At 56.2% G+C, this 20,578-nt stretch overlaps 1 protein-coding gene across 1 annotated transcript in view; it reads right to left on the bottom strand.

Annotated features, from left to right (window-relative positions):
- Positions 1–20,578, bottom strand: part of LOC111141728 (nucleolar protein 4 like) — a 129,289-nt gene that overhangs the window by 66,919 nt on the left and 41,792 nt on the right. Inside the window, exons 2-3 of the mRNA XM_022494517.1 lie at positions 12,586–12,741; positions 6,329–6,440 (exon numbers count right to left, since the gene is read on the bottom strand). Of these exons, the coding sequence (XP_022350225.1) occupies positions 6,329–6,440; positions 12,586–12,741 (268 nt within the window). The remainder of the gene's footprint in view (positions 1–6,328; positions 6,441–12,585; positions 12,742–20,578) is intronic.

Raw genomic sequence — 20,578 nt, 5'->3', positions numbered from 1 at the left:
GTGTAGACCGCATCTGGGGGACTAAGGGGTGTCCTTTTGAGGTGCTCTACTTCTGGGAATCATCCAGCTTGAATAACATTTCTTACCAAGTTGTATGAAAATGCAGAACTAGGGGCGCCTGGGTTCTGCCTTTGGCTCAGGTCATGATCTCAGGGTCCTGTGATTGAGCCTTGCATGGGGCTCTCTGCTCAGCAGGGAGCCTGCTTCCCCCTCTCTCTCTGTCTGCCTCTCTGCCTACTTGTGATCTCTGTCAAATGAATAAATAAAATCTTAAAAAAAAAAAAAGAAAATGCAGAACTATGTTTTGCTTTTTAAATCTGTGTTGTCACACTCAGAGTTTTTGTGTTCTTGAAGGAAGATTTTAATTCTTCGAGGAAGAACTAAAGGTCACTAATATCTCAGAAACCGGCTTAAAATGGGCTGAACTTTTTTTTTTTTTTAAATAGAGATTTCCTCTTGGTTCTGTGGCAGAGGGATCTGGCCCGGCTGCCCACTGGCACCTTTGCCCAGACGCCTGGCACGGAGGGAACTAAAATCAGTTTCCGTGGCCTTGGGTCCTCTTCTTGCCGCCCCGCCCTCAGCCCAGACTTGACCTCCTGGAACCCAGGGGCATGCTGGGACCTGCCTCCTGCCCGAGAGCGACGGGGCTGGAAGCATGTGTGAGGCAGACATTTGAGCAACCACACTGAGATGGTGTCACTCAACAGGGCCCTGGTTCCTGTTTTCAGATGCTGCATCTTCAGACGGAGAATTCGGCCATTTCCGTTTCATTTCCTCAGAGACATGGCTGTCTGGTGAAAAGCTGCAGGCAGGGCCACCCTCGCCCTAAGGATGGCTGGTCAGAGCCACAAAGGAAGGCCTCATTGAGTGTCATGGTGACTCTCCGTGTCTGGTCATCCACGGAGGCCGGCCACCCCTGGCCCGCCTAAATGCCACGACTGCTTATGAGCAAGTATCTTTAATAAAGCCAGGTACAGGGGCACCTGGGTGGCTCAGTGGGTTAAGCCTCTGCCTTCAGCTCAGGTCATGATCTTGGGGTCCTGGGATTGAGCCCCGCATGAGGCTCTCGGCTCAGCAGGGAGCCTGCTTCCCCTCCCCCTCCTCCCCACCTGCCTCTTTGCCTGCTTGTACGCTCTCTCTCTGTGTCAAATAAATAAATAAAATCTTAAAAAAAAAAAAAAAAAGCCAGGTACAGCTTGGTTTAGGAAAGAAAAAAGCAACGGCTAGTACGGCCCTCTCAGGGTGGAAAAGGAATCTTCCTTGGCCTGTTCCCACCCCAGCATGTCCACAGCTCTGAAACCACCTCTGGCGCCCAGAGGCGAGCTGGGAGGGCTCGAGACCAGGAGCCAGGCTCCCCTGAGTGCGCGCACACACACACAGACACAGACACAGACGCAGACACACACACACACATATACTGAGGCCCAGGTGCGGTGAAATGCTCCTGCCTGCGCCTCCAGAAGTGAGAGTTCCGGCGGGCGGGGGGCATTCCAGGTGAGGGAAGGTGCTGGGAGCTGGTGGTGGGACCGCGTGAGAACCCTAGGTTTTGGGGCCGTGGGGAGCCCCGGGGTTCTGGAGGTTCGGCTCCCGTGAAGAGGATCCGCTTGGTAGAAAGGAGGTGAGGAACAGGGGCCAGCAGGAGCCCTGAGGGGGCCTGTGCTCACAGGACAGACGCATGCCAGGCTGGGCAAGAGCTAAGGTGGTTAGCAGCGGCTTCCCCGGGCTCTGTGAAGACAGGCCGGCCCCCGCTATGGTCAACACACACAGCGGCCATGCCTGAGCTGCGCTGGGGCGGTGGGAGTTCGCAGGGGTCACAGGGCCGCCATGATCCAGCAAGTGGCTGGGGAGAGAGGCAGAGGAACCTCTCAAAGAGATGTCTCAACACTCTTTGCCAAGGACAACCGAAACCAGCCCAAGAGCTAGCCCTGGGTTTACGGGCCTTGGAAATAATCAGTGATGGGGCATCTGGAGCCATGCCAAGCCAAGCGCTGACCTCCACTGCTGGGCTCCAATGGAATGCACCCATCAAGGCAAGCTTCAGGGGAGGCAGCGGGCCTCACCCCTCTAGGTAGAGCACATGGGGGCAGTTCTCTGGAGCTTTCACCTACAGAATGGAAGAACTCAGTCCAGGGACCCCCGTGGCTCCCAGGGCCAGTGGCCAGTCTCCCAGGTGGGGCTGGTTGTTCAAGTGTGTGGGCATCAGGAGGGCCCAGAGGAGCCATGAGAGCCACCAGCCTGTGGGGGTGTTCAGGTCTGGAAACAGAACAGATGCGGGGACTGGGGCTGGCTCAGGGGGTGCTAGGAAGCCTCTGTCCTGGGGATATGAGTCAGCAGACCAGCAAGTATTGAAGGAGCACTGCTGTGTGTGCATTCAGGGTGGGGCAGGTGGGGGGACCCTGTAGGCATAAGCCATGCTCTCAGCTGGGGGAACTGATGGCCAGTCTATTAGAGCTCAGGGGAGGAAGAACTCAGAGGGCTCTGGAATAGCTCAAGAGGGCTTTGCGGAGAAAGGATCAGAACAGTGTTCAATCACCCAGCCAGCTGCTACTCAGCACTCCTCAGGAGTTCCACACAGACCCTCCTGCTCCAGGAGGCGGGTACTAGTATTAGTACCCCCATCTTACAGATTCGGTATCCTCCCCGTGTTGTACAGCAAGCGAGTATGAAAACTGGGCCAGGCCAGGCCAGCAACCTGGCTGGCATGGGAAAGACTGCGGGGGCAAAGGAAGCAACTGGAATGGGGTCACCTGAGGGGAGGACAGGATCTGGAGGGCTAGGCACAGAGGGGGTTGGAAGCAGACAGAGCAGTCTGGGCCTGGTGCGAAGGAACCACCACCGGGGTGGACGTTTCTGTCTCCGAGGGAGGGTCCCTGCTGTAGATAAATGGGTGGCCCACTGCTAATCCTGGTTTGTTGCCACGCAATTAATATTTTGTCACCTCAGAGGAACCGGAGTGTGTCTGCAGAGGCCCCTTTCCCCAGGAGCTAGGGCTGGTCTGAGGGCACACCCGGTTCTCACCCTCTGTGCTCTCTATGCCTGGACTCACTCAGGGCTGTGGAAAAGGAGCGTGGAGCCGGGAGGCCCTGGAATTTCCCATCCTTGGACTTCCTGATCCTCAGCAGCCTCCTTTGTTTCTGCTCTGGCGCTGGGGGAGGGCACGGGACTGTCCAGGCCCCCACGCTCCGCCGGGGACAAACTGCTGAGCAGGGGAGGCTGCTTTGCTTCCTCTCTTTCTTTTTAACACGAGGCCAGGAAGCCAGGCATTTTCCCAACAGCCCCTCGAGAAGTCTCCATCCTGTTCCCTGTCCCCCTCCTGCCCCCCCCCTTCCTGGGACAGGAACACGGGCCGGGGTCTGGGGCCTGGAGCAGAAAAAGGAGGGGGGCGGCTGGCATGGGCAGGGGTGCCTAGGAAAGAGCAAGCAGTATGGCCGCACCCTGAGAGGCCAGTACGGTGGGAGGAGATCAGATCTGCAAGCTCTCAGCTCGGGTAGGGGAAGGGACACCCTGCCAGCTGGCGAGGGTAGCCCAGGCAGCTAATGCCTGTGGCCATTAAGCAGACAGGGGAGCCTTTTAGACTCTGAGGCTCTCCACTAGCAGCTTCCAGAAAGCAAGCGCTTCCTTTTTGCCCAGCATCCAGGTTGTGTACCCAGGGTGTTCACCTAGGTGGGGTGGTTGATCAGCTGTCTCCCTGTGGAGCCCCCTGAACACTGGCATTCTTGTGTCTGGACACCGGGCACAGAGGGCAGGGGGAAACAGGCTGGTGTTTCCCACGTGCCTGCTGCACCAGGCACCCTCCAGAATGGGCTCCTTTAATTCAACTCCGAGAGGCAGGCATTCCTCCCATTTTGCTGATGATAAAGTAAGTTCTCCTGCCTTCTGGAGGAGCTTGGACAACTGATTTCACCATGACACTCGTCCGTGCCTCATTTCCTCAGCTACAAGCTGGGACAGATCCCTCATGGGATCGTGGAAGCTATTATGAAGAGAGGTCCCCAGCCTACCATGGGACACTCAGGAGCAACCAGGCGCCACAGCCAGGCCCGCTGGATGCCCCCCACCGTACTTCGCCATGGGCCACACTGTCTCCAGCTCCCTCAGTGTCTCCTCCTCCCTTGTGCGGGAAGCTGTGCGCCTGGGGCCCGAGAAGCAGCATTCTGTCTGCCGCCAGCAAGGACGGTCCCCGCAAGCTTTGCACTGCCTGCTCTCCGGCCATAACCGGCCTGGAGCAAAACCCTGGAAAGAGAGGTTCCTGTGCAGAGCCCACAGAGCTGGTTGAAATTCCAGGAGGCTCCCTCCTGGCGGGAGTGTTCACATTCTCTCTCTCTCTCCCTCTCTCTCTCTCTCACTCTCTCTGTGCCCCCCACTCCCCTCCCCAACCAAATCCCTCCCATCCTCCTCCTCCTCCTTCTCCTGGGCGGGGCAGGAACGATAGATTGGGGGCAGCTCAGAAAAGAGACAGGCTGCCTCCCAGCCAGGCCAGAGCCCATGGATGAGGAGGAGTGGAGCTGCCGCCCCAGAGACCTGGCCACCATCACCGAGGAGTGGGGGAGGTGACAGTCGTCCTCCACCCCGGCAGCAGCACAACAGAGGGAACCTGCGGACACCCCAGAGCAGCCCACAAAGCAGGCCCCTCGTGGCCTCGCCTCTGTTCCTCTAGGCTAGCGCTTTAGTGTCTGACTCCGCCAGTTGCTATGGAAACGGTTAGGCCAGAACAGGAAGGGACAGGCAGCCACCAGCAGGGCACGCGCCTGGGGACCCAGACCCTGACAGGGTGGGGGTGCGGCAGGGAAAGCCCTCCTGGCCTATTTGCAAGCACCAGATACCAAATACCCTCTTGGCCCAGGGCTGGGGGGGTTGGGGGGGGGCGCTCCGAGGCATTGGCGGCCTTGCAACAGCCCCAGCTCCCTCCTCCTGCGTGAGCCCCGTGCCAGGTATGGGGATGAACCCTCAAACCCCAGGGGTCCCCTGAAGTAGGCACCACGATTAACTCTACCCATGGATGAGGGAACTGAGACTCAGAGAGCTGAAATCGCTTGTTCGGGACACACCGCTGCTGAGTGGCAGAGCTGGGATTCAAACCCACCAAGTGTGGCCTGGGGGGCTCTGCTCTTAAACCAGGAACCCGGCATTTACGAGGTATGAGCCACACTTGTTCCCATCCCACAGGCTTTAGAAGCCACCCATGTACCCAATGAAGCAGCCCGTGGCCTGATGACCCCACAGATCGGAAGGCTTCCGGATCTGGTCTGTCAGCTGGCGTCAGTCACTCACGGGCATTGGAGACCACCAAAAACCCCATGACAAAACCAAACCAAACAAAACAAAACAGAAAAACACCCCACCTGACACCTACGCTATGATTTCTTTGTCGTCATCTACTTGAGCTTTGTTGATATTTCCTTCCTCAGAAGCGGTGGACACCACTGAAGGACCACCCAAGCGCACGGCTGGCCCTTCTGTTCCCATCCTCAGGCAAGAAGCACCCACTGACTTCCACCTGTACAGCCTGAGGTCCAGGAGCAGCCTGGAAGCCCTGACAAACTGCCCACCTGGCCACCACCTCTCGGGGCAGAGCTATGATTGTAGCGGCCGAATGCTCTAGTCCACCTTGCTGTGCCAAAGCCGCCCATGAAGAGATGGACCCCACACTCACTGGGGGCCTCCGGGGATGCTCAGGTTGAGGTAGTGATGGGACTGAAGTGGGGGTCCGCACTGCATCTCAGCGGGGAGGACAGGGCTGGAGGGCATGGACATCTGTCCAAGGGACCTACTTCGGCTGGTCACAAGTGCTCCAGGCATTTAAATTCTAAGTAATCCCCACAGATTCCCTGGTTGTTTGCAGGGAGGGAAGGAACACTCAGGGAGGACCCCCTACCAGTAGGTGTGGGGGCTCGAGGGTAAAAAGGCACAGGTGGCGAGAGGCGTGCTCCTGTCTCCTGAGAGCTCACAGACAGGTCAGTGCGACCAGACCCATGAGGACACCGCTCAGGGCGAGGTCTGGGTGACAAGAATGAAGGAGCTTAGGGAAGAGGGCGAGATGATCTGTTTCCATCAGGAACATCAGTGGGAGAGAGGGTCTTGATGGGCAGTAGGAACGTACCATTGGCTTTTCAAGGAAACTTGACATTTTTCTTACAGTTAAGAAATAACAACCAAAAAAAAAAAATGAGGCTCTTTGGGCAGGGACCCACACTGGCCTCTGGGAATTGTGATAACCGCTGGCCATGCACTTTTCTGTCTGTGCCAGCAAGGAGCGGGCCCTCCTGGTGGGAGGGCCTCTCCCTGCACAGCATCCCGGAGCCACCAGCACCCCCGCCTCCTCCCCTACCTTTGGGCTCCAGGCCGTTGGAGTTAAAGTGCATTCTCTTCTGACACTCAGTGCAGCTCATCAGGAACCGGGTCACGGCCTCTCGCGGGAGGAAGGCATAGGTCTCTGCAATCTGGGGACAGAAAAGTTTTGCTCATTATATGGGACCGGGGGAGTCCGCCTGGTCACCAGGTCACCAAGATCTGTGTGCTGGTGGCAGATGCTTGGCCCTTGAAGAAAGGGAAGGGATTCGAGGAGCAAGGAGCAGGTGTCCTCAATTCTTAGCCATGGAAATGAGTTAGTACTCTTATGGAAAACCACTTTTTAAAAAAGGTTGAATAAAAGAGTTAGAAATTGAGAAAGCACGAACAATGAAACATTATCTAACCTATATTTTAATAAGTAATACTCCTCTCAGAGCATTTAATTCTTGCTCCTGAAAAATGAGTATATAAACATTGCTCTAGGGGAGGGTAAAACAATTTCCATTCTTAGGGATGGATAAACTGAGACCCATGAATCTACCAGCTCTGGGCCTATGGACGGAGCCCAAGGTTCTAAAAGGTCTTCCTGCAATCACTCACAGATCAAGAACATTTTAGGGAGCGCTGTGAGAGTCTGATCACAAATTTTCAAACTGGACATGCTGTTAAGGATGCCCACGTTCCAGGTGAGGTCACAGGGCTCAGAGAGGTAGACCTACTTGCCTAAGGCCACACAGCTTGTTAGAGGCAGTGGCAGACCAAAGCCAATGCTCCAGGTCACACCGCGCCAGGACTGCCTCCAGGGGGCCTCACCTAGCCAGGGAGGCGGAAAGGGAGGGGAACTAGGTAGGAGGGAATACAAGAACAGGCTGGGAGTGGAGGAGGGGGTGTTGGCCCAGAAGCCCAGACGTACCCTCTTGCTCTGGGTTTCGGGAAACGTACTCGGCCTGGTTTGGCGGCCTCTTAGGCCCGGGTTCGCTGGCTGAGACTGGTAGCTGCCCAGCTGCTGGTTTTCGCCCATTTCCCAGAGCCTAGGCTGTCCCGCTCCTCTCCACTAAGGGGCAGCATCACCCCAGCATTCCACCATCCTCCCTGCAGCCCAGCCGGGAAAGTTGGCGGAGGGCTCTGGTCAGCCCACGGAGGGAGGGGACTGCTCTCCAGGACAGCACAAGGTCTGCTCCTTTGAGATGCACGAGGGCCCTGTGCCATCTCTGTGGTGGTCGGGAGGTGGAGTAGGGTAGGGCGGAGTGGATGGGGGGGACGGTGCGGCGGGGGGGGGGGGGGGGGGGGGGGGGGGCAGGGTCCCAGGGCTATGGCCAGGCCCTCAGAGGACCAGCTCAGGCTGTGCCCTCAGCTCAGCTGGTCTGTGGAGCTTGGGGGCCACCCCTGCTTGGTGGCCGGCTGCAAAGGCAGAGTTAATTTTGGTGACACAATTGTTATTTCTCAGCTGATTTGATGCTCTGCGGAGCAGGCAGGCTCCTTGATGAGTTATCTCCCTTCCAAATTCCCTGTCTGATTGCCTTCCTCTGGAGGTCAGGGACAAGGGCAAAGCCCTGCGCTCTGATTGGAGCTGGTGGATGGGAGGGCAGGCGGCCCGTCCTCCTCAGGTCTAAGGGCTCCGGGATGGGGGCTTTTCCTGCCACACACAGAGACATCTTCATTCCCAGCCCAATCTGCTTGGAAGTCTCAGGAGTGGCATGTCCCTCTCAGGCCTTCGGGGCTGAAGGGCCGATGATGGCAGGAGTAAAGGGGCAAGGGTGCAGGGTGTCCACCAGGCAAAGAGCGGGACCTTGGCTGAGCTGGGCAAACAGGTGAGCCCCGCCGAGGCGCTGCAAGGTGTGGCATCCCAGGTCAGACCTCCAGGATGAGTTGAGGACCTGGGGGAGGAGTGTCACAGTCCGCTGGGAAAGGAGGGAAGTTGCTGCCATAGGAATAGCCTGACTTTGCTCTGCGGAGTTCACCGGCTGCTGGGCAGAGAAATCATTTCTCCAGCGCTCAAGGAGGGCCTTCCTGGCCTGGCTGCTCTGGAAAGGGCGGCCTGCAGCACGAGCAGAGGCCCCACTTGCCACCTGACCCGCCAAGGAGGGTCCAGGTGCAGTTCCCAGAGAGGGCCCAGCCCAGGGGCCAGAGTGGCAGCCCCAGCTCTCCTGGCCTCGGCAGGGATCCCAGCAGTGCGCCAAGCTGGCTGGTGGGCCACGAGGCAGGGAGCGCTGGGCATGTGGCTTCCGGCCCTGGGTGCCACACAGAAGCAGGTGGAGTGGACTGGAGAAGGCTGGGGGAGAAGCCCTTGGAAGCCCTGCCCTGGGGGGCTGGAAGGTCTGCAGCCTCGACCAGCTGCGGGGGGTGAGTGGGGGGGGTCAGTTGGGGGGGCAGAGGCCTGCCTAGCTCCATGCTGCTGTAGAGGCCAGCATGGGGGAAGGGCCCCGTGGGGCCTTCAGCCTTCACTCTCCTGGCTTGTCCACATAGGAAATGGGACCTCCATTCCTGTTCCACCGTGACACAGAGGCCCCCAGGACGAGCTGAAAGGAGGAGGACAATCCTCGCTTATGCCCTCCCTAGTCAATAGGAAGGTGGTTTTCGGATAGTTTTGGAGCTCCAGACACAGTTCTGGAAATAGTCTCTTGTGTGAAGCCAAAATGTGAAACAGGTAAAGACAGAGCTGCTGTGTTCAAGGAAGGGAAGCCCCAGGACCCCTGCCCCCACCCCGCTTCCCCCAGCAGCCTGCTGCCTTGCACTTAGGGCCTCCTGCCTGGACACTGAGCCCTTTCGCGTTTTTCCCAGTGGTAAAACGAAGGGGGATTTCACGGGCAGGGAGAGCAGAAGCTATTTGCAGAGTCGTTGACTTGTAAGGCCCCATTTTCGCTCCCTAGCTCCAGGGCCGACAAGGACAGATGAGGCCAATTGGGGGGATTTGCACCACTTTACAAGATCCTCCTGCTGCCCTGTGGTGGATTAGCACGTGGTGGGCCTGGAGCAGCTGCTGACCACATCTGGCCCCAACTCCAATGTGGTCTGGGCGGCCAGCTCCAGACTCTGACGCTCGGCCTAGCCTACCGGCACCCCGGGAGAGAGGAAGGAAGCAAAGAGCTTGCTCCAACCCAGATGGGTACAGACTCCCTAAAAAGCCCCTTGAAAAAGGACCTGTCCTCTGTGTAGGATCAGGGAATTTGTAGAACCACCTGGAACCCTCCCCAGACCCCGGGGGCAGGGGCGAGTTCCCCTGGGGATCCTCTGGATCGCCTGGTCACACTGCATCAGAGGCAAAGTATGGCAGGGGACTTCCTGCCCCAAATGGGAATCCCCTGCATTACCCATTGTAAATGGCCATCTATCCCTGGCCCATACCCTCAGTGTCAGAAAGCTCATTACCTGCTCTCTCTGATCTACTGCTGGATAGTGGTGGGTGCCAGGAGCTTCCTTTTCCCACAGACGAATGTGCCTCCTCTGATGCCCTTGAACAAGTCTGCCCGTTTCCCTCCCAGCCCCCTGCTTCCTGCAGGCGCCTCAGGCCTGTAAGAATCTGGAAGGCCCCCAGTGGCCTAGAGATGGCAAGGCAGTCCCAGGATTCAGGTCTGGCCAAACACAGAGAAAGGTCCAAAAACCCTCAGCCGGGGGCTCAATGCAAACCCCACGGTGCCAGGCTCAGCCTCTCTGCTGCCATCGGCACAGAGTTCCCCTGGGGGCTCTTTCCCAGGAGGGCAAGGATGGGACTGAAGAGCTAGGCCTGGGATCAGATGAAAAGAAGGGGGACAAAAGCCTCCAGGCACCACCCCCACCCCCAAAAAAGGAAAAGGGTGGCAAGAGAAGGGTGACAGATGGGGAAGAGGAGGGGGAAGGGAGAGGAGGCACACCGGGGAGGAGGGAGGTGCAGCAGCCCCCTTGGCCTTCACACCCACGGCAGGAGGGCCCTGGCCTGCTCCACTCAGCCTTGGCCCTGCTGCTGAAATTCCAGCTCTGTGCGCAGCCCAGCTGGCCCGCTGCCAGTCATGTGCCAGCTCCGGGCTGGGCAGCGGGAAGTGGGGCACGCGGCGGGCATATGGACAAGAAGCCAGGAAGTGCAGAGCAAAGGGCTGGACGTCCGCTTGGCCCAGGGACACAGAGGCTGGTGGGACCAGTCCAGCCCTGTCTTCTCTACAGCACCGAGGCTGCAGACCCTGCCTTCCTAAATACCCAGGGAGGGGGGCCTCGGTGGCCCAGTGTGTTAAGCCTCTGACTCTGGGCTCAGGTCATGATCTGAGGGTTGTGAGATGGAGCCCGGCATCAGGGCTCAGGCTCAGGGCTCCTCGCTTACCAGGGAGTCGTTTGAGATCCTCTCCCTCTGTCCCTCCCCTCCCCCACTCATTCTCTCTTTCTCTCTCCAATGAATAAATCTTAAAATAAATAAGTAAATAAATACCCTGGGAGTGCCTGTGGCATGAGGCTGGGTGCTGGTCATCAAGGAGACCAGGGAAACCACGTGGTCTGGCTGGCCCAAGCCCATTTACCTTGACAACAGCAAGTCATCGGGCTTACTAGCTGACCACAGCGGGGTTCATAGAGAGGCAGGAGTGGGAGGTGGCCAGGGCATGGGCTCTGGGGCCAGCAGCCTGGCTCTGAACAACAGTAGGGCGACCTCAAGGCAGATTATGTGTCCCTCTGAGCCTCAGTCTCCTCATCTGTAAAATGAAGAACACAGGAGCCCCGGCTTCATATATGCACCCTTGGTCCACGTGAAGGCTCAGAGGGCTGTGGCCGGGAGGTGCTAGGCTGCCCAGCACCGGCAGACTGAACAATGAGAAGATGTGCTAGGTCTCGTGAATACTAAGGGGCCACAAAGGCTCTGGCTCAGGCGTCTCTCCCTTCATCTATGACCCTCTGGGGGGAAGACCTTCAGGATTCCCTGTCTCATCACACATGCACTGAGAAGCAGGAGGGGGAGGGCGGGTGGTAGAATCATCTCCAGCCTCTCTCAGCCCAGCCCCTCATCTTCTGAGGTTCTTGGGCACATGGGTCCATCCATAAGACTCATTTAGGGCAAAGGCCACCTTCTGGGGACAAGGACAAACCAGATGGTTGGAATTTAAAAAAAACAAGGCCATATGGGAAAATATACAGGCCACCTCCACAGCAGTCCAAGGCTATTTATAGGAAGACCTTGGGGGTTGGGGTGGGGGTGGGGTTGGAGTTCACAGCTGCATTGGGTCGGGAAGGCCGGTGAGAGGGGCAGTTCTCTAAGAAGCCAGAGAGAGAGCGTCAACACATAGGGGACATGAGGACACCAGCTGACAGCCACTGAAGTGCTATGTGACCTTAGACAGGTAGATCAACTTTTAGGCCTTGGTTTTCTTAACTGCAAAATGGGACCATAGTGCCTCCATCCCAAGAGATGTTTGGCTTTACTGGTTTAGTGGTTAGAGTGCTTGGCTTTACTGACTTAGTGGTGGGTCTCGGGGTCAGAGCTATGCCTGAGTCGTGGCAATGGCAGTGAACAGGGGGATGGGAACAGAACCCAGGTAGGCCCCTCCTGCTCTGGCCCCCGTCTCCTCTACCTCCCCATGTGTGACGTTTCCCACCGTCTCAGCTCCCTTCTGCCTACCCAAGCTTAGAATGCCAGCTTATATGCCATCTTCTCCATGAAGCACCCCCTGGTTTAGCACTGAACGTCAGTGTCTAGAGACGCCTTTGCGGAATGCCCTGGGGGTTCTTGTTCCCTCAAAGCTAGTCTTGGAGACATTTCTGGTTCTCATGTCTTGGTTTTGCTCTCAGCCTCCCCACCCCAAGTCGAACTGTGATCTCCCTGGAGGTAGGGCCCATGTCCCCAGACTTCCCCTGGGGAACTTCCAGTCCAGACTTCACACGGGGGTAGGGAATCGAATGAACTCACACACTCAGGAAGCATTTAGGGCAGGCCTGGCACACGGTAAATGCCGTGGAAGCATTGGCTCTTTCGAGTCTTATTATCTGGCCACCCCTACCCCCACAGTCCCAGAGCCGGCTGCAGGGGGCTGGGGGGAGGGAACAAGTGAAGCAGAAACTGGGAAGAGGAGGGCTTTGCTCCTGCCCTCATCCCTCGCCTTCCCTCCCTCACCCTCTTCAACCTGCTTCTCCTTTGTGCTCAGACCACAGAACCCGCCCCCTCGCCCCCCTTGAGCCATCTCTGGCTGCCGTGCCCTTGCCCTGTGCCCCCCTGGGTCCCCAAAGGCCGTTTCATCACGCCTCAGCTCCCTGCCCTGCCCCCGCCCAACATGTGCGGAGCCCGTGGCCTCCTGCCAAGGCCCGGGGCTGCCCGCAGAGGCCCAGAGACAGACATCTCACCGCTCGGTAGGTTTTCTTCTGCCCAGCGTGCTTGGGGGCTTTGCCTGGCTCCGCCGAGCTCTCCACGTGCATCGAGTAGATGATGTCAAAGAAATCTTCCACCACAGCGACCCGCTTCAGAGAGATGCCCTCCGGCTCCGACAGGCCATCTGCCCCCTGCGACAGGGCGGACAAGCTGTGTCAGTGGCGGGGATGATGGCGGGGTGAGAGCTGGGCCCTGAGGCCTGGCAAAGGGTCGGGGCGGGGGGCGGGGGCAGGGACGGCGCTGCTCCCTGACCCGCAAGGCCTCTGGTGGTAGGTCTGGAGGGCTGGGGGCGTGGAAGGAGCCTGCTGAGAGGGCCCCAGGGCTGGGGGCACCAGAGTCAGGGTAGCCACCGATACCAATCTCCCAGAAACAATGAGCAGAGAACGACAACAACGAAACTACAAATTAAAAAACCAAGAGGCTCCATGTTCACAATTTCAGACAGATTGTGCCAGACTCGGGCGGGGAGCTCTCGCATCACATGCTGTGCCAAGACCATCCTGGAAGTCTCTGGGGAGGGGGGTGCTAAGTAGATGTAGCCCATCAGGGGCTCGCCAATTAGCAGCAACCTTCCACTGTGGTCCTGGGCTGGGGTCCCCGGGGAACGGCTTGGATCACCTGGGTGACTCCTGCCTCTACCCTGGCCTTTCTGAAAAGCTCGTCACCCCTGCCCGCCCTCCCCGCTTTGGCAGCTGAGCGCCCGCAACAGACCCAGGCCCTTTGTGTCTGGAGATACAGAGAATAACAGACACAAGGCCACGTGGAGGTGGCAGGGCCTCGTGAGCAAGGGGGCCCCCCGAGCCTTTTATCAGGCTGGCCTGAGTGCTGTCTGCTGGCCCTGAGAAGGTGCGCCGGGGCTGAGATGGGGTCCTGCTGCTGGGCAGACACCTGCCATGCTCCCACCAGCGGCGCTGGGCAGGAGCAGGGAAACTGCAGGGCATGAGGCTAGGGGATGCGGTTGGGGTCCCTCAGGGAGTGGACTGCTTGGTGAGGTCTTTATTCATAGGGCGTCGGAGACACACAGACTTGGGGACACCCGGCTCTCAGCCATCATCTCCCTCATCTCCCTCATTGGAGAACTCTGGGGGGCTTCAACAATGAAGAGCAAGCAGGTGTGTGTGTGTGTGTGTGTGTGTGTGTGTGTGTGTGTGTCGGGGGAGGACTGGGGCGAAAGGAGGCGGGCTTCTCTCTAAAAGTGTCCAAAAACACAAACCTCCCAGAGAATTCTTTCCTAAAGGATCTTGCTCATGGCTCAAGAACGTCAGCTCTGGGAGGGTGTGGGCTTCGTATGTGGGCTCAGGCAGCCTCCCTAACACCTAGAGCAATGCCTGATACTTAACAGGCTCAAAAAATAGCTACCAAATGACTGACTGCTTGTAAGCGGCAGGCAGGCAAGGTGGCTTAGACATAAACTCTCCCTCGGTCGGCATGGGGCCCATCACTGAAGTGGCTGTGTGGCCCCGAGCAGTAACTTTGCTTCTCTACTCCTCAAGTCCTTTACCTGGAAAATGGGGCTAACAGAAGCACCTTTCCCATATAAGCTACGGAGAGGAGTAAAGGAGATACCCCTGCAGCATTTAGCCGCCTGCCCGGCCCATAGGACCTGCTGGATAAGTATTATGATTACAGAGTGCCTTGTCGTTTGCAAAGTTTCCCCCCAGCTCTGATAGGCCTGAACATTGCAACAAGCCTGGGAGGTTGTCAGGGTCAGGACCCGCCTGTGGCATAGGGGCTGGTAAGTAGCAGAGCGGGTTTGGGACCTCCGTCTTTGTAGTCCAAGGAAAAGAGAGGTGGTGCTAAATGGGACACCTGCTCACAGAACATTCTGGCCATAGACAGGGTTTGGTTTCATCCAGCAACTTTCCCAACATGCCATGATGGGTGAACAGGGCTGTCTTTTTGCCAGTGGCCCCCTTGAGAGCAGACGGGCATCTGGAGTGGAGGGAGCCAAGTCCTAGAGCTAGTGGGCAGCCTCCACGGGGATGACCTCACCGGCTCCGTACAGACCCTCCTGCCAATGGCTTCCTTCCTAGTCAGGATCCATTTCAATGGGGACTTCTCAGATAGCATGCATCGGGGGGGGGTTGTGCGCATGTGTGCACGTGCGTGTGCACACTGTGTAGGAATCACTGCCTGTTGGACCTGCTTCCTTGATGTGAGATTGTGGGCAAATTCTTCAGCCTCCCTGAGTTTCACTTATAAGATAAGCTGTTCTTCTGTTCTTAAACTCTCTTAAACACAGGAGTTACCGTTACCTCGTTCCTGGGGGGTGTCTGAAGTCCCCTTTGAAGTCCTGGGCCATCTATAAAGAGGACTCACTAGTGACAAACGGACTCATTAGCTGACTTGTAACTACCCAGCATTTTAGGGGATCTTCCAATACTGCCATGACAGAGTTGGGGGGGACAAAAATTATGACAGCCCAGTTAGAATATACGTCTAGCCAGAGGTTCCCATTGGCAAAAACTAACAAAAGGCTCGGAAGCATGAAAATGTAACTGGGTTTTTATTTCTTAATCTGGGTGGTGGTTCTACCGGTTGGGTTCATTTTATAAAAAGCCATTAATCTGAACACTTTACAATCTGTGTACTTCTCTGTAGGTCTGTTAAGCTTTAATTTAAAAAGTATATTAGGGGCGCCTGGGAGGCTCAGGCAGTTGAGCATCTGACTCTGGAGGCTCAGGTCGTGGTCTCTGGGTGGTGGGTTTGAGCCCCGTGTCGGGCTCCGTGTTTTGTGCGGAGTCTGCTTGTCCCTCTCCCTCCCCCCTCCCACCCCCAGCTTGCATGCACACTCCCCCTCCCAAATAGGTAAGTGAGTAAATAAATAAACAAATAAATAAAATCTTTTTAAAAAATATATTTTAGAAAAGTATAACAGGGTGGATAATTCCACAACATCTTGATAATCCTAATCTAGAGGCATAATAATGGGTCTAACTGCTTAAAAGCAAATAGATCTCTCTGCTCATGAAATGGTTTCAAGCCAGAACACAGATACTTCTGGAAAAGGGAGATAAAGTTTGGTGGGAGGGAATAGAGAAAGAAAATCTGATGGAAGACAGTATTTTAGGTAGGTGAGATGGGAAGTGTACCCTAACCAGCTTGGTATCCTTGGGCAGGTCACTTCTTGACTTTTTTTTTTTTTTTTTAATAATCTCTACATCTAATGTGGGGCTCAAACTCACAACCCTGAGATCAAGAGTCACAGGCCCCACCAAATGAGCCAGCCAGGTGCCCTACTTCTTGACCTCTCAAATCTCAAGTTTCCTCACCTGGGAAATGGGCCTTAAACGTCCTAGTTGGCTGTTTCAAGGATTATGTTAAGAACGTATGTCAGGCATCTGGTTTATCAATGTTCATCTCTTCCCTTTGGACTCACTGAATTTGGACATTCTGGGTTTAGGAATCTGCTCTTAGCTCCTGTCCTTCCCATCCATTCAGGTTATAGCACGGGTCCCCCAAGGTAATACCCATTATCAGAGAAGATGCTTAATTCCTAAGTAACACATGAAGGCCGTCACACAAACTTGACATAAATTTTCCTAGAGCCAACGTGTAACTAACCAACCCAGATTAAACAGCAAAATACACGGCCCAGGGCCAGGCCTCTGTCCCAGCCTCCCATCTCCATTCGAAGGCAGACATGGGTACCCACCAGCTTTGCACCTGGTCCAATGTGACCATAAAATTATCCCAGAGAAACTCTCCGGGGATCATTTTTAGTAACTCCCTCTTTGAAAATCTATTGTGATCTCCCCTGATGTTCAAACCTGGGTCCTCGAATTGGTCTGTCTCAGCTGTAGGGACGTACACAGGAAAGGAGTGGGCTTGTAGCAACCCCAGTGCAAACCACACAAGGTCTGCAGAGCCACACCTTGAACTGTCCTCTGGTGAGCTGTGGCCACCTGGACGCCATGTGTGCCACACCCTAAGGGAAGAATACCAGGATATCTGCCTGTCCTTCAAGGAGAACCCTGGGCAGAGAACAAAGGGATCCCATGGCAGTCACGTGCGACAGACATCTCTGCCATGCCCAGCATCCTTGGAGGTACCAACCTTCATGCTAAGTGCTGCAGGAGAGGCATGCCTTCCTTAGCTGAGAATCCACACATAGTGTTACAAGGCAAGAGCTGCTAATTAAAGGAGCAGAAAGCACCTTCCCCATGGCCTTGGGATGCCCTTGCCAACCACTTCCGCTTTGTACCCAAATTAGCTTAATCTGATCCATGGCCCTAAGCAAGCTGGGCCTTGGTTTGACAAAGAAAGCTCACTTCATCTACAGGCTGAGTGAAGAGGGGGCCTAGAGCCTCCTGACTCTCCCCAGGTTCCCAGGAACACCAACCAGGAGTGACGGATGGGAACCCTGAAGCTCCCCAAGGGAAAAGCCACAAGAAATACACGGTCAGTTGTGCAGGACCAACCTCGGGGGCCTTCCTGCTTGGAGAAGAATATTGTCATGGCAACACACTACATCCTTTTGAACCAGCCAACTCCAAAACAGCCAGCCAGACCCAGGCCAACAAAACCAGACGTGACAAGAGCTGTAAAAATTTCATGGAGTTTTAAAAATTTCATACTACCTTTCCTGGACATCACCATCTTCCTTGAAACCAGCCCATCTGGATTCCAATCTAAAGGCCAGGTTGCAAGGTATTGAGGAAATCACCAAATGTCTGTTTACATACTGCTCATGTTTCACAGTATTTAGACGGGCGGTCCCAGAGTGTGGTGCTTAGACCATCAGAGTCGGCATCACCTGGGAACTGGATAGAAATGCAGATTCTCAGGCCCCCACCTCAGACCCACCAAATCTCATTCTCTGGGGGTTTTATTAGGGTTCCCCCAGATGATTAAGATGCACCGGATTTTGAGAACTGCTGATTAGAATGTCTCCATAGATAGGTAACTAGTTGGCTCATTAAATAGATGCTTGCTCTGTGCTTCTAGGCCTAATATATTAATATTAATATTAATATTTTTCTTCTCCTTAGCTGAAGGCCAATTTTTCTAATGGTGGGAACAAAAGAATCTTACTGGGCAACATTACTATAAATTCAAAACACCTGCCCAGTGACTTAATGCAGATTACGGAAAGAAAGGGCAGGAGTGCTCAGCAACCTGACATCAGATTTTTAGGTTCTCCCTGGCAAAGTTAATTAATACTTAAGCAGGTCATCCCTTGATCGGTCTTTTCTGGCTTCCTCAGTTTCTTCAAATGATCTGAGCGCTCAGAACAAGCAGGATTGTGACCCCCAGGGCTGCAGGCCTAGACGAGGGAGATGAGCAGACCTGGCCAGGTCGTGAGACAGGTCTCTGCCAGGGTGGCCTCCCTTAGGTGAGCTACTTTGCCTGTCTTCCTGCTAAACCAATTAAACAGACCCCTGTCCAATGGCTAATGGATTTCAGTTCTGTCATTTCCGTTGGAACTTTGAAGCCACTTGCTGGTAGTAAGTTACACACTTATCAAGGTGGGCTCACCGGTTCAGGCCACCAGGGGACCGGTTAGGTCACCCCCCCCCCCCAACAATATTAGCAGCATATGCCTTCCAGCAACGACAAGGCCATGATTGAGAGGATGTGGCTAAATAGCAGGGACATTTCTCAACTGGGTTCCTACAGCAGAGGAAGAAACCACACACAAAGTCCTCAGGATGTGCCCTTTTTGGTGCATTTCAGATCCAGCTCTTGATAAGGCATAAAAATCAACAAGACTGCCATCAGTGGAGGACATACCTTTGGCTACCACTTATGTGGGAGCCCGGGACTTCAGGGGGCTGATTGCTCAGGCAAATGTGAGGCTGTCTCTCCATCCTGTCGGGGCCAGCCGGCTAAGTGGCTGCCATCACAGGCCAAAGTTACTACAAATATCAGCCGCATGCAACTTCCAGTTTCTGGAACTGTGGCTGTTCCTCCTGCCTCTCAAGCCACACTGTAATACATTCAGGCAGGGCTGAGGTTTTGCAGGTGCAGGTACCAGTTTTGGGGGGGGGGGGGTTCTTACGAAGTCTCCTTCCAGCTCCTGGCAGGGCTGGAAGAAGACCCAAGGAGAGGAGTCAGCCTCCCGCAAATGGTTCTCAGAGAGAAAGGAGAGAGGTGGAGAGGAAATTTATAAGCCACAATGAGCTGAGGGACCTAAAAGAAGAAAACCAGAAGGAAGACCCGCACCCAAATATCCAGAAATTTCCTTCTTAGAATCCCCAAGAAAAGCTGGTCATCATTTGTAAAGCCGGGGAGTCGGGTGACTGAGGGGAGGGCATTGCCTAAATAGAACAAGGACGACATTTGAATATCTCTCAGTTATAAATACTACCTACTGTGCACTGGAAACCAAAACCAAAACCAGGCAAATAAAAAAAAAACAACCCTCCAAAACAGAGATCTGCACCAGAATGTTGGGGCCCATAGCTGCCATGAGCTCTGGAGGCTGGGATGGGCGAGGGAGGAGACCACACCCCCGACAAATAAATAAATACATAAACGAGGCGCTGAGGACTCAGTGTAGCACCTGCCTGTTCTCCACCCCTGTGCACAATCTCCAACTGCTAGTGCCGAGCCGCCACCGCGGCGCACCTGCCATCTGGAACAGGCCTCACATATTCCAAGACCTCCTTTCTGCTTCACTGAACCTCCATCTTCTTTCAAATCACGCTGGGGACCGAAATGCACACCCCAGGCCCCAGGAAGGTGCCTGGGATCAGCCCCCCAATGACAGCGCTACCTTTGAGGGATGCCATATCCTTCCAACAGCTCTGAATATTTCTTTTTCTTTTTCCTTTCCCTTTTTTTTTGGTTAGCTCTGGAATATCTGGAAAGGATGGGGGGAGGGTGGGAAGAGAAAGGGGTGTAGCAGCCCCAAGTGTCCCCCTTTTGGCAAGAGGGGGAGCAATGACCCCAGTTTAAGGGAGGGAGGGAGCAGCCAAGAGCACTGTCAGGCAGGACGGGGTAGGGGCCCTGGCTGGGGTTGTGGCCTGGGGGTATCCACGAGGCACAAGTGCCCTAGGGGTGAAGTCATAGGCCTGAAGACAATCCAGCCCTGACCCTGGCCAAACGGCTGGCCTGAGCCTCAGTCTCCTCCTGTGTTGCGGTGACACAATGTGACAGGATAGCTGCAGGAACCCAAATGGGGCACACATAGCGCCCACCCTGGGCGAGACACCCATAAATGACCTCTGGCGCTACTACTCTGAAGGAGCGCGCTCCAGGACTCTGGGGACCCGCCTCCCTCAGGAGCCTTGGCCAAGGACAGGGAATGGGGTCGCTGAGGGGTGGCTTCTAGGTGGAAGGGGGAGGTCCTGAGCCAAGCAGGCCCTGCGGGCGGGTCCCTCCGGGGCCGCGGCAGGCGGCAGGGCGCGCTAACGAGCGGAGGCCCCAGGTGCGGGCCCCACCCAGCGCTAGGGTGGGGGTCAGGGGGAGTTGGAGGGGGAGGGGAGGGCCCGCGCGCTAATGACTGTTGACAGCGCGCGCAGGGGCTGGCCGGCCGCGCGCGCCGCTGACAGCTGCTCCGGCGGGGGGCGGGGCGCGGGGCGCAGGGCGGGGGGTGAGGCTGCTCCCGCTCCCCTCAGGGCGCACGCGCGTGCGCCTCGGCGGGGAGGGGCGGGGAGAAGCGGGGAGGAGCGGGGAGGTGCGCGCGCGCCGGGCCCGGGTTCGGAGGGCCTGCTGGAGCGGCTCGCGCGGGCTCCTCGCGGGCAGGCAGGTAATGAGAGTAACCATGGCAACCCACCAGAGGAAGTGTATTCTGCAGGAGACGTTAATCCCCTCTCCCCGGAGCTGGGACAGCCTGACTTTCCATTCTCACACAGTAATTAGATACCAGCTGTCAGTGCAGGGGGGACGGCTCCACGGCTGCAGCCCTGCTTTGGGGGGGGGGGCGCACAAAGGGGGCGGGGGGACGCGGGGAGGAGGGCGTTAAAGACACAGGGACGCTTTCCGGCGGTGGGCCAGGGCGGCGCGCCTCCCCCTGTCACCAGC

Source organism: Enhydra lutris, unplaced genomic scaffold, assembly GCF_002288905.1.
Source record: "Enhydra lutris kenyoni isolate GAN:26980312 unplaced genomic scaffold, ASM228890v2 scaffoldscaffold6, whole genome shotgun sequence".
Lineage (NCBI taxonomy): Eukaryota > Metazoa > Chordata > Mammalia > Carnivora > Mustelidae > Enhydra > Enhydra lutris.
This window is presented reverse-complemented; position numbering and strand designations above follow the sequence as displayed.